This window comes from Danaus plexippus, assembly GCF_018135715.1.
Source record: "Danaus plexippus chromosome 3 unlocalized genomic scaffold, MEX_DaPlex mxdp_25, whole genome shotgun sequence".
NCBI classification, from domain to species: Eukaryota; Metazoa; Arthropoda; class Insecta; order Lepidoptera; family Nymphalidae; genus Danaus; species Danaus plexippus.
In genome coordinates, this window is record NW_026869844.1 from 2,579,871 (window position 1) to 2,593,485 (window position 13,615).

At 35.1% G+C, this 13,615-nt stretch overlaps 3 protein-coding genes across 3 annotated transcripts in view; 1 reads left to right on the forward strand and 2 right to left on the reverse strand.

Annotated features, from left to right (window-relative positions):
* Positions 1-436: 436 nt before the first annotated feature.
* Positions 437-2,881, reverse strand: LOC116767633 (DCN1-like protein 1). The gene is made up of 3 exons (XM_061526756.1): positions 2,750-2,881; positions 2,011-2,610; positions 437-1,777 (listed from the first exon to the last, which is right to left on the reverse strand). Exons 1-3 carry the CDS (start codon positions 2,750-2,752, stop codon positions 1,583-1,585), a joined length of 798 nt encoding a protein of 265 aa, XP_061382740.1. The 5' UTR covers positions 2,753-2,881; the 3' UTR covers positions 437-1,582.
* A 369-nt stretch (positions 2,882-3,250) lies between these two features.
* Positions 3,251-6,803, forward strand: LOC116767538 (probable glutamate--tRNA ligase, mitochondrial). The gene is made up of 6 exons (XM_032657925.2): positions 3,251-3,772; positions 3,870-4,065; positions 4,209-4,423; positions 5,608-5,723; positions 6,090-6,199; positions 6,265-6,803. Exons 1-6 carry the CDS (start codon positions 3,417-3,419, stop codon positions 6,799-6,801), a joined length of 1,530 nt encoding a protein of 509 aa, XP_032513816.2. The 5' UTR covers positions 3,251-3,416; the 3' UTR covers positions 6,802-6,803.
* A 709-nt stretch (positions 6,804-7,512) lies between these two features.
* Positions 7,513-13,615, reverse strand: part of LOC116769849 (diacylglycerol kinase eta) — an 82,617-nt gene continuing 76,514 nt past the window's right edge. Inside the window, exons 18-22 of the mRNA XM_061526728.1 lie at positions 13,035-13,264; positions 12,787-12,907; positions 12,277-12,420; positions 11,917-12,036; positions 7,513-11,550 (exon numbers count right to left, since the gene is read on the reverse strand). Of these exons, the coding sequence (XP_061382712.1) occupies positions 11,269-11,550; positions 11,917-12,036; positions 12,277-12,420; positions 12,787-12,907; positions 13,035-13,264 (897 nt within the window). The 3' untranslated portion in view covers positions 7,513-11,268. The remainder of the gene's footprint in view (positions 11,551-11,916; positions 12,037-12,276; positions 12,421-12,786; positions 12,908-13,034; positions 13,265-13,615) is intronic.

The window sequence follows — 13,615 nt, forward strand, 5'->3', positions numbered from 1 at the left end:
TGTAAACTTATGATGAGGGCAGTGTCCTAAGTTCCTCGCTTTACCTGAAGCTAGGCAAGATGGTATACGAAATAATATGGTAGATGGGGTTTACAGATTTAAAAGGGGGACCAAAGACAGCTGGAGACCATAGACAATGCATTTTTATTTTTTTGGTTCTTATTCTCCAGACCTGAATAAGTTACCTGAAGAAATATATTAGTTCAGTTGAAATGCTTCACGAATGATTTACGGTCATTACTTCTGAATGAAAAATCTTAACTAAGATTATTTTAAAATTTCTAATTTAGAAATTTCATTTGTTTATGTTGCATAAAACTTTTCTCATAAGCACTACACGTCCTCCAAGGTGCAACGGTGGCAAACATTAGTCCCTGGATGGAACTCGTATAACAAACGAGATGTCTCTACTGGGTTACTGCGTATCAAAAGTCAATTTATTTAACAATTTATTTTTAGTTAATACTCGATACATTAATTTTAAATCTTTTGTACAATAAATCTAATTGTAAGTACCAAACAATCAAATGTATCAATTTAACCACAGAAGTAACAATTTCAGCTAAAATATCAGAAATTTCCTCATAAAACTCATACTGACAGTGTACCTATACTTTTTTTAATATTTCGACAAACGCGACTAACGTTGTCGCGCAACTATTGCCGCCTAATCAGAGAGTAAATAATGTCGCTGTCCAACTACATCAACATGAGCTAGTTTAAGTTAAATTTAATATAAATAATTTACTTTTAAGTTATTAAAATGACAATCACAGTTAACGTTATAATTGTAACACAATCTGTTGTTATTTAGGCACCGTTAGTCCCAAACTTATTAATTTATACATAAATATTTTTCTAAACCGACAAATACAATCAACAGACACTCATTTTTATTGGATAAAATATGCAAACATGTCTGAACCACGTTGCATTATTTACCAACTGTGAGATGTCTTCTTTTTGCATCTCTGATCATAATATTAAGAATAAAGGTTGAATATTTAACAACTGGCGACAAAAAGAAACATAGGAAGAGATCTAGGGTTTAATAAAAATAAAAAAAAAAATAATATCATTAACATGTATATACATATTTACATCTTAATTTTATACTTTCACAGATTAGTATGCTATAACGCAAGGATTAAATCTGATTCGAAAATTCTAAAATCAAATATTTCAATTTACCCTACATTTTCAATGCAAATATTTAATTCAAAATTATTTTTCGCTACACACCATTAGGAAACGGGTCGCCTAGAGTACATTATACTAACGGACGAGAACAACGTATCTTTGTGATAAAGTTTCTGTTAATATGTAATTCGTTGAACAAAACGTTCAGTTTGTTGTAGATGCACAAAAACAAAAATTCTCAATTTAGTCATCTACAAAAATAGTAAATAATAAAGATAGCTAAACCCTCCCCGGTGCACAGTTCCAGGACGAAGAGTAGAAGGCGAGCCAAAATTAAAAAAATAATCAACCGCAACTGTTTGAAAACACTTTCCTCTGGTTTATCAGTTTTTGTACAAACTTTTTGTACACTCGCTTCATACTGGAAGCCTTTCAGTATCAGCTAGCCGGATGCTGGCTCTAAAGACTTGACTCCGTCGGCCGTCAGCTCTTGTTTCTGGCACCACTCTACAAAATCGTCAATGAGAACTGGCCAGGCTCCCTCGGCATCGTAATTGCTCATACCATCGTCAATCTGTGTGGCAAAATCTAAAAGAAGGTTCCATGTGTCTTTGGGGATTGAGCGCTTGTGGTTGTCCTGTAATGTTAAGAGTAATATATAAGGTCATTGATCATTACTTTATAGAATATTAAAAAACATATTGAAATTATAATACTTTAAGATTAATAAAACATGAATAGGTCAATTTAAGTTTTTAGCAAAACAATGTTCTGTAAAAATCTAAGGATCTTAAAATTGTGACATAAATTTGTTCATTTGATAAAGTAACTTTAGTAATTTTAAAGTAATTATAGTAAATCATAATATACCGTTAGGAATTTACACCATGCATCTAGAAATTTGAATCTTCCACGGAGAACAATGTTCCAATATGCTATAGCCATGTCGAGTTCTAAACCCTTTTGGCCTGGATTTTTGGCGTAATTGAATGTGAATTGATAGAAATCCTTAAATTTATTTGGATCTTTTATTTCTACTTCTAATGTTGGTAATTTAGTTTTTAATTTGTTTATGCTGTCCACTCCCAGCTCTATGAGACCCGTCATGAATTCTTCCTTAGTGAACTCGCATTGAACAGCAGCTTTGCATTTCCATGCTATTATAAGAACTAATATAGATTCAGGACTTAAATTAAGATCTTCTAGAAATTTCATCACACCATCGACTGTGATTTTATCGTTCTCTTGCTGATCACGATATTTGTTAAATAACTGCTCTACTTTTTTTCTATCTACCGATGCTTTGACGGAACCTTTGTAATAGGCATCTGGATTCTGAAAATAGTTGTCACTCGCCAGATCCAATTTCCAATCATTTTGTGAGAGGCAATATATGGCAGTGCTTTCACTCGTTTGTGTAAACATTAAGAACTTCTTAACTATTTCTCTCTGTGATGATTTTAATTTATTCTGAAAAGAAAACGCAGTAATGTCATAACCTTAGTTTCGCTGAGCTGTCAAAAATATTTTGGTTTGCTTATAAGATTATTTTATACATTTATTCTTTTTCAACTATTCTATATAACGCACCACGAATTTTTATACTGACCATTTTTGAATGATTTTCAAAAATATCATATAATAACTTTCACCAAATTCACTGTTGTTTCGACATCAGAAATAAAAATGAAAACTGACCATCATAGACAATTTTATTTTTTATGCCGTATCGAAATTTGTCATATAGGTACCTATGAATGATTTGAGAATTTTTCTGTTCTCATGATTAAAAATGTTTTTTTTTTAATTAAACGAGATTATCAATAAACCGGTTATTAGAATTTTTAACAATATTTTTTTACCGAATCTTAACTCCATCTACATTTAAATTTTAGTATCGTCATGTTGTAATTTTAATATTGGGTATTTTACTACAACTTGAGATGTAGTAGAAAATCTGAAAAAATTTATAATAAATGTGAAATGAAATTTTAAATTTTTTATAAATTGAATATATTTTTATATTTATTACATTTAAAATGTAATGAAGAATGGCAAATTGACCAATTTATATAATAGTTTCCATTTAAACAGCTGATGATGACATGAAGTTCGTCTGTCATTATGACTAACTTTATTAGGGTGTTATTAGCGTTTTTTAATGAAAAAATCTAGGTTTTGTATGAAATCGTCTGGGATATGAATAAAATATATTTGTAAAGTTATGTTTTCTATTAATTGGTAACGTAGTCTCTGTGTACGATCTTTTTTTGTTTATGTTTGAATCAAAAATGTTTTCACTTGCTTCAAGAGGTATTTATGTCGTGTCTAAGCGGTATTTTTATCGCAATTTGAAGTCATTAGTGCCGAGAGTCAGGTTTGCTCCCAGTCCAACAGGATATCTTCACTTAGGCGGCTTAAGAACTGCATTGTATAATTATTTATTTGCTAAATCACGAGGCGGTGTTTTTATTCTACGCATAGAAGACACAGATCAAACTAGGAAAGTGGAGGGAGCCGTAGATGCCTTAATAAGTGATTTAGAGTGGGCAGGAATTGAATGTCACGAAGGTCCTACCAGAGGTGGGACTTGTGGGCCCTATATTCAGAGTGAAAGATTGGATATTTACCAGTAGGTTAATACTAATAAGAAGAAAATATTGATAAACATTAAGAGAACACTGTAAGCAGTGATATACAAAAGTTTCGTTGTGTATATATCTTTTCAGGGAGCATATAAGTAAGCTTCTAGCAAATGGCTCGGCTTATAAATGTTTTTGTACCGAGAGAAGATTGAATATTCTTCGTCGGGATGCTGTTAAGAGTCAGAGGATACCGAAGTATGATAACAAATGTCGCAATCTATCACATCAGGATATAAAAGACAAGATTAAAGCGGGGATTCCATATTGTATTAGATTTAAGGTATATTCTTCATATAAAATTAGACTGCTTTTGAATACATTTGTTTTGCACTTCATTTCATAATGTTAAAATTATCTTTTAATTTCTGATTAATCTATTATGTATGTATCTGTGTGATATTTTTACAAGCAAAATAATATTAGCTGTCATCAGATATTCAAGCGTACGAGGACCTTATATTTGGAGGTATAGCCTATGATGTATCTTTAAACGAGGGTGATCCAGTGCTTATGAAGTCCGATGGCTACCCGACCTACCACTTTGCGAATGTTGTGGACGACCATCTCATGGGAGTGTCGCATGTATTGAGAGGAGTTGAATGGCAGATCTCGACCACAAAACATCTCTTGATATATAAGTATGATTATTCATTCTGAATTTACTCTCTCCATAATAACTATAATGATGTCTAAGAATTTCGCGTGAACAGTATCTCACAATGTTTTGTGGACATATGTTACCCCTATTCTGGAACTCACTGTTAAAAGGCATTTATTTGTTAAATTTAATTTAAAAGTATGCTTAATTTTTCTGTTGGATTCATGTCCCGCCTATAAGATATCCCAGGCAGAACTGAGATCCCTTGCTTATTTGGCTGATTGGCTACAGTTTTACATGTTTCTTTAGGACCATACCTGCTGGTTTGTTAGTTTTGAACAGTATGCGGCATATTTTCAATAACTTTCAGAAGATGTGTATGAAGATTGTTGGACATTTTGCCATCCATAATTCCTCAGATTTTGAACCCACAATTCAGTTTTGCCACCATCATGCTACACTGTTAGTAAGACTTTTATTAGTAAAGGTCGTATTCCTTCGTATTATTTTCAGCTTCCATTTTGTCTCTACTATATAGTATATTAATTTCGGTCTCCTCAGACCAAGTAACCCTCGCTCAAACTTCTCCTAAACTATTCTTTGGTACATTTATATATAGCTTGGATATATTTTTATTTTGTCAGAAGAGTTTTTTCTTCTTGTCGATAGCTCGTATATTTGTTTTTAGTAAGGAACGACATAAGCTCATACTGACGTTCCAGTGTCTCGCCTTTTAATTGCCACTTGCTGTTTGCTACTTGCTAGAAGTTGAAGACGTCTTGTTAGATGTTAGATAGTAAAATATTTTTCTTATTTCTCCATCCGATATTTTTATTAAATCAACCCCCTCCACCTGAGTTGGTAAATAAAAATTTTCAATTTCCTCCCATACTCCGTATTTTTGATTGATTTATTTATAACCTTCGAGCGATGTTTTTCGTGGATCTCCCATGTTTAAGTAACGTTTTAACATGATTATTTATCAAATCAAAGTGATTTATAAACAAACAAGAATCATATACACATGTACCCTGACAAGTGAGTCAATCAATATTAAGTATCGATAAAAATAATAACGTATATGGGTTCAAAAACTTAACTAGTATGTGACTCGGGCTGCACTAACTGTGTACTATTTTTCTAACGATATCAATCAAACGTCATTAGCGGTTAAGAATAACTAGGTATCTTAGAGGGATCAGAGCGAAATTACAACCGTTTCAGGGCCTTCGGTTGGACACCTCCTGAATTTGGCCATTTGCCGTTGATAGTGAATTCCGACGGAACAAAACTCAGTAAGAGACAAAATGATGTCAAAGTTGAAGACTACAGGAATAAAGGTGATTGAACTTAAACTATTCCGAGTCGATTGCATTTTTTACGTAAAATGTTTTGATGGGAAATTTCTTTATGATTTAACTGTGCTCACATTTATCGAATGAGTTTTTTTACTAAAATAGTTACTGTGGCGTGGTGACAGGCCTATTATTTGGAAGTTTAGATGAAAGTTTTAAAAGAAATGTTATATTTAATATCTTTTTATTGGACGTGGGCGGTTTTGATGTGGAACACGTAGTATCAAGAATGTATTATGAAAGGTTCTGATAATTACTATTCAGATGATTAGTTAGTGTACTGTGAAAAAAATTGTTATGGGGGGTAGATGACTAAAAAGGTACTATTCTATGACATTTGTATATTTCCAGGAATATATCCTTTAGCATTAGTGAATTACATAACACTATCCGGGGGCGGGTTTAACCACGTGGTGGGAGAGGGGGTCAGACTCAAGACTATTGAAGAACTGTCTGCTGAGGTGAGTTTCACACGCTTGCTTCCTTTAGATGGGTCCTCTTTTACTTAGGTATCATCTCTCCACAGTTTCAAATCGATAAGGTGGCGTCCCATCCGAGCCGCCTTAACTCAGAGATACTCGAAGAATGTAACCGCTTGGAGATAAAGAGACGATTAAGAGATGACAAACTAGCGAACGAAATGATTTACGCTCTGAGAAATATTATAACGGAAAAGTATCCAAATGAACATCTTAATGTCTCTGAAGATCACATCATGAGTGTTTTGAATTGGGCAACCTCGAGAATATCCAGGATAGAGGATTTAGTTGGCAAAAAATTCGGCTTCCTCTGGATTCTCCCCGCAGCCAAAGAGCTAGAAGTCAACAAGAATCTACTAGAAGGATTGCTTGAAAGTCTACAAGGTTTGGAACGTTTTGAGCAGGACTTGATAAAGGAAAATTTGAGGGTTTTCTCGGAACAGAAGAAAGTCAAGTTTCCGGTTCTGATGAAGTCGTTGAGGTCAGTGCTCAGCGGTCTGGACGAAGGGCCGTCTGTAGCAGAGATGATGCAACTATTGGGAAAAGTGCAATCATTGGAAAGAATTAAAGCTGTCGTAAGATAACACATGTTTTATTTTGTTTGAATTCCTTGTTACATTACTCATCGAATTTTCTTACTGGTTTCTTATGGAGCCAAATAAAAGCGAAAAAAAAGAAGAAAAAAGTTTGTTGTACATTTTAACTTGGGGGGAGTACATATTAAATAAACATTAAAATATCACTTACGGATACAACCCTTCTTAATGTTGTCTGCACATTGTAACGTCAGCCTTAAAGCAGATTAAATGCGAAAATAAAATGTTTAACCGTGAAATTTTACTCTCTAAAAGCAAACTGATTGCCGTACTTTGCAAATTTTGGAGGCCCTTTAAAAGAGATGTTGAAAAATTAATTTACTGTCAAAAATGGGTTTGAATGAAAACGTTCACTTATGAACTCGCACAAATCTTTACTTTCACACACAAAAAAACTTAAATATTATATGGTTGTTGGGATACGTACTTATAAAACCGTAGGTAGCCTTCGAATGGTTCCATATGAAAAATGTTACAAATTATTTGTATTCGTAGAAAATTCTTAAAGCAATATAGCACTTTTGATAATGAAGGATTGTATACAGTACAATTTCGCTCTGTATAAAGATGAAAGACATTTCTAAAACTATTTCACGATAATAATCAAATGTGACTAGAAAATTAATATAGATTAGTTGTAGTAAGTAAAACTAGTTGTTGCCTACTACTTACTAGGATATTAAAACAAAAACACGGAAACATGAGTAACAGTATAATTTATTGAATTCCCAAATATAAACGTTGAGAGAAAAATACACAATGACAGGTGACTATTAAATTCAAAATGTCACCAACGAACCAATGTTTCAATGAACGAAAATACGTCAAAAATTTGAAATTGAAAGACTGACATATGTCAAAAGTCAAAGAAAGTATAAATTTACTTTGATTTGATAAAGATTTATTTTTGCTTGAAACATAAGGTAGTTAGAATTACACTGCATTTCTAATAAAATATTAATATAGTCGAAAATGCATAGGTAAGTTAATAATAATCGCATATTGCAAACGGCCGATCTGTACGCTCGTTCCAAGTTAACACTGTCACAATACATACGAAGCGTTAGCCGTTTCTTATCCAATAATGTACGTTTTTTTTTGTAAATGTTTTTTACGGCTCTGGATACGAGTCCTTTTGAGCCTTATAATGGACGTTGATATTTTAATGTTGTATATGAATGAAAAAAACTGTTAACGCACCGTATATAATGTGAGGCTTATTGACATTGTGTTTCCAACCTTATAATTATGTTATTATTATTTTCATTTACATTAAAAAATATTTATTTATTGAATTTGGAAATGCAGTGTCGTAATGACAATATAATATATGAATTTCAGACATTATTAATAAACATTTTCAAATAATTAGATTTCAAACTATTCTATTAAGTACTTAGTAAAACTACTTTTAGTCTTCCAATAGAAATGTTACCACAATTAAAATATAGATTTTTAAAAAACCTGGTATCTTTATTTAGCGAATAATTCATAACCGTGAAAGTGACTGAAATATAAATAAATTTACAACAAACATATTCCATTCACACACGAACTTATATTACATTGAGCATTGAGCAGCACTAAAATTAAAATTATTAAATAAACAGAACGGCTTATATGACGAAATTTGTATGTAAAAATTACAAGAAAATACTAAACAGCAAAACATTTTCCTTTATATGTAATTGGTATTGAAGTTACTGATGAATGTAAAATATTTAGATTTTAAATATAAAATCAAGAATAGGCCAAAAAATGTTGCTATTGAAAACTGTTAAGTAATCTCTGCCCCGTTCAGTACCAAATTTACAATGCCCTAAAATATAGACTAGTTATAAACATCAATTTTAACACATTTTTAATCAAACGCTGTAATGACCAACTGAATTTATTATAAAATAAAATTATTGCTACTTATAAATATATAAAAATAAATAATATCACGAATAGATTACTTAGACAATTGATATGGCAACATTTATACGATAACTTAATTTAGTACAAACAAAATGCTAAATGAATAATAATACTGTAAAAAAATCATAGCTGAGTAAGTTGTAATAAAAAAGGAAACTAGATTATCATTAAAAATTCCAAACAACACGGGAACAACAGTCTCGCATACAGTCATATAACATCCAACACTTTATAAGTAAAAACACCCTTATTAATCGTTTCAAGGATCTATGAGGTTTAAAAATTACTAAATGTTTAAATCACACAGCGAACCAACGAGTACGAAATGACATGAAGGTATGATGAAAACAAAATGACATTTTCAATTATTCTATTATATTAATATTTCGATTTTAAGAAAGTAGTATATGATAAAATAGGTCTAGATTTCTAAGGCAATTAGACCGCAGTGTGCGGGAGAGTGTTTAACTTCTAAGTATATTGTTAACTCCACACGACTCATCCGTAGTTACGACTAATATAAGAATATAAATATTGTAGACACACGCCTCAACTCACACACATCACACGCGAGTACGTATAAATAGAAATAACTCGGAGGTACATTTATAAAAACACCTATAAGGCAGATCCTTTAAGGAAGAGCGACCGCATTGGAATTGACTTGAAATACACAAAGGGAATAAATATCACATGTTATACAGCTTAGAAGAAGCTTGTACAGAAAATCAAGTTTTAAAGACTCAATGTGCTGGCAACATTGTTCGCAGCCATTGTGCTGTTTTACAGTGCCGAATGTCGTAATATTATTATTCTATATATGTTGTGTATGCATCCAACGCGGTCCCTATATATCTAGACATAATACAAAGATCACATTTTATATAAAGAATATTTATTACATGACATCAGAACGATAGATCGCATGTCATCGAATTGCTTATTTATATTTAGAATATTAAATTGCGATTAAGACACCTACTAGTGATTGTCTACCGGTTTCTATAAACCAAAATCGATAAATCCAAGGGAGGAGCTCTCTCGATAGTAAAAATGTTTTCAATCACTATCAACGACGGTCTTACAACACGAAACATATTGAAACAAATCACCTAAACTATCTAACAGATGTACGTAAACGATCTAATACTAACGTTTAACTATTCGCTAGTTAAGGAATCATTAGAAACGATTTTTTTGTTACTTTTCTTTTTAAATCGAGAATAAATTATATAGGATAATATGAATAAACAAGTATTGTACGTATTACATATTACGTAACATGTGGAACAACATTTCGAATTCATTATCCAGTTATCATCTAAACCTAAACGTGTTTTTTCGTTCTGCTGATTAGAGATTTTCGATCTGTATACTCCTAGACTATTCCTATTTTAAACATCTAGTCATCTAGCAGTAGATTACGAAGAACAAATGAAAGGTATAACTCCTCATCACAGAGTAATCTATGTATATATCTATATTCTCAACTATATTTACTATCAAATACTTCGCCATTCATTTGCCATACGAATGCCGCTATCCGTGTCGTCATTCGACAAGCAAATGAATCGCTGTAAGCGTAATGGGAGACTTTAAGTATTGGACTAGATTTAAATACTTACGAAACGTCTAAAAGATTCCAAGCTTTTAATCTAAAAACCGTTATATTTTATTGCTTTATGTTTCAAAGGTCGACTGACGTTCAATTATTATTATTTCTTTTAAATTATTTTTATATTTATCATTGTAACACTCTGTGCTGTTAATGACAGTTCGTCCGTACTCCGTACTTTCGCCGTCAGAGTATTTGGATTCTTACCTCTAAGTCTACAATCAGTATCGTTTTGAGATTGATTATCAGATTAATAAGATATTTAAGTGAATAAAGTGTAAGTTATAAGTAGGTAAATTAGCTAGTAAATTCGCCATACTGATCCCTATTTAATTCGTTTCATCTCTATATCTTATGTATTTTCTTTGCGCGCGCTCCTTTCATGGTTCCTGTGACGTCATCAGCTGCTATACTTACGTTAAATTGTACACGTCAGATCATGTACATTGGATAGAAACACAAGAAGAGATTTAAATTTCGTTGGCAGAGGAACTTAGAGTGAGAGAGGTAGAAACTTCGATGTGCCACGAGACAAGTGGAGAGAAATGACCGTCAGCTGCCAAATATATTCTATTGTACCAGCTCTTCATAGCATAGTGACGAGATGCAGCGCGCCTCGCCGCATAACCTAGAGTTATTGCTTAAACCTGTCCGCAACGTCTGGGAGATCCGACCAGGACAAGTGACGGTTACATTAAAAATATAAAATCCGAGGGTGCCGTGAGTAACCTTGTGGTAGTTTCAATAAATCTTGCGTCCTTTCGTCATCCGATACTTTCAAATCTTAAGATATTCTAGTTACGAGAAAAAAATGTATACAATATACACTGTGCAGGCAGCCTTGGTCCAGAGGTCCGTGATGAGTTGTGACGCTTCACGAGTTATACGTGGCCGTTCCCTTCGGAGCGACCACGTCGTCGTCACTGGAGCTCCTTGACCGCTTGCAGGATCCTCTTGACGTGGCCCACCTTGGTGACGCCGAGGTCCCGCAGGTCCCTCCTCGCCAGCGAGAGCAGCTCGCGCCCGGTGACGTCATGCTTCGCGAACGCCTCGGAATACTCGCCGAGCTGCAGAGACTCCAGCCAGACCTGGACCTCCTTGATGCCCCAGGCCCGGACCTGCGCTGGCGTTTGACTGGATGTGGCCCCGCCCTCGGACACGCTCCGACGCCCTCGCAGCCACCTGCTGCCTTTTTTTGGAGCCTAGGATGACAGAATGGTTAGGGCGGGCGGGGAATGTTGGACCTAGTACTCGACAGATAAAAATATAGAAAGTGGCTTAAAAGAAGTACAGGGTGCAAAAGTAAAATCTAGGTGTACAGATCATTTAATGACAGTCTGTGGTAAACGTGATTTCTTTTAATCGTCTGCGCGTTTGGCGGGGAGGCGGGAATAATGACATAAAGGGTTTTATCAGAAACGTCAAAAATGTAAAGTCAACTTATATCGAATAACTTAAATTAAACTAAGGAATATATTCTTGCGTCTGTACTGTATGTGTGTATGTGTGTGTGTGTGTGTGTGTGTGTGTGTGTGTGTGTATGTGTGTGTGTGTGTGTGTGTGCGCACCTCTTCCGTATTAATATACGCGAGTCCATCCCTCACGGAGCATCTCGTCAAATGCGCCCTCAGCGCCCCGGCCGCTGTCCCTGTAGGCGCGCCCTCCAGTAACTCATGACAGCTCTCCAGCTGGTTGACGAAAGTATTATTATATAAATATTACAAACAGTTTTTTTTTAAATAAAAAATATTTAAATTCCTCAACTCAAACTAATATGTTCGGATTACTGCGCGTAATTTATTATTAAAACAATATATATATCTTATTATTTTATCTCGTCTGCCGGTGTAATGTAATTTTTTTTATAATAGTAAAATATGTACTTGTAATAATCCGAATATATAAGTTTTGTTTATTTCAACAATCACCAAAGTAGCGAGCATGCGCCGGAGTTGCGGCGCCGGCAGTAAGTGCCCGTCGGCGTCTTGCAGCGCGTCCGCTTGCGACGACACGCGCCGAGCCACTGACAGCGCCGCGCTCGCGCCCTCGGTGCTGATGCAGGACAGCTTCACCTGGACGCGACGCCACATTAATGACAGCTATTGGAGAAGCAACTCAAACTCTTCGCCGATCATGGCTGCCAGCATCCTTAATATAATAAGGCATGGTATAGACAATATGATGACTTGACACAAGTGGCGCCATCTGTGCCGTACTAACTATGATACACTAACATCCTTAGAGTTTTATTCTATTTTATGACTGGTTATAATTAATTATAATACTGAACCATTGTAGTTTTGTACTGGCAACATTTAAGTATCGACTTGTATCTGAAAACTATAAACACTGGCTTCGGCCATTTTGTAGGTCATTACTGGAAGTAACGCTGAACATAACGAAGAACAAATCTGAAACTCTACCTCGAACAGACTTACGTGTTTGACGATAGTGTTGATGTCGTCGAGCAGCACCAGCAGGTGGGCCGCCTCCGCCGGCGACAGCGCCTTCGTCGGCCCCAGCGTTGACACCTTCTGCTGTTGCTTCTCATCCCAAGTTCTGTCAAAGAAACTGTATAAGTGATGCCTTAATTATATGGCAACATGTATCCAAACGTAATCATTTTATAACTGTTTCTATGTTTTCATTCACTTCATAATTACATTATATTTTACTTCACACGAACCTAAGACTCGTCTCCAGCGCCCGTGATCGACACAGCATCTGGGCTCTGTTCCTGTGTATGATGCGGACGCAGCCGGGCGGCTGGAGCCAGGCCTCGCCGTCCACCTGCACGGGAACTCCCTCGTCGCCGAGGATGTTGATCTGGACCGCGCGGCACTGGGCGATGCGGTGCTTCTGAAGGTTGATGAGACGAGACGCTGCCATCTGAGCCGACCCGAACACCGCCACCACCTGTTGATAGAGAAGAAGCAACGACACTAGCAACATATCTCCGATTAATATAGGGTTTTCCATTAAGGGCGCTTGATCTTTGAAATGCAAAAAAAAATACATGTAGGAAAGATATTTGCGAAATTTTTTTTTTATTTGGAAGGTCTATCGACCCCATTATGTATGGAATATGACATCATTCAAATGACCGCCACGGCTTCGGTTGGTGGCGCGCACACGAAAGGTCCAATTTTCGATGACTCTGACGCACAAATCGGGCTGTATTTGATCGATGGCGTGGCGTATGTTGACTTTGAGGGCATCGGTGGTTTGCGGCTTGTTGGCATAGACCTGCGACTTAAGAAAACCCCA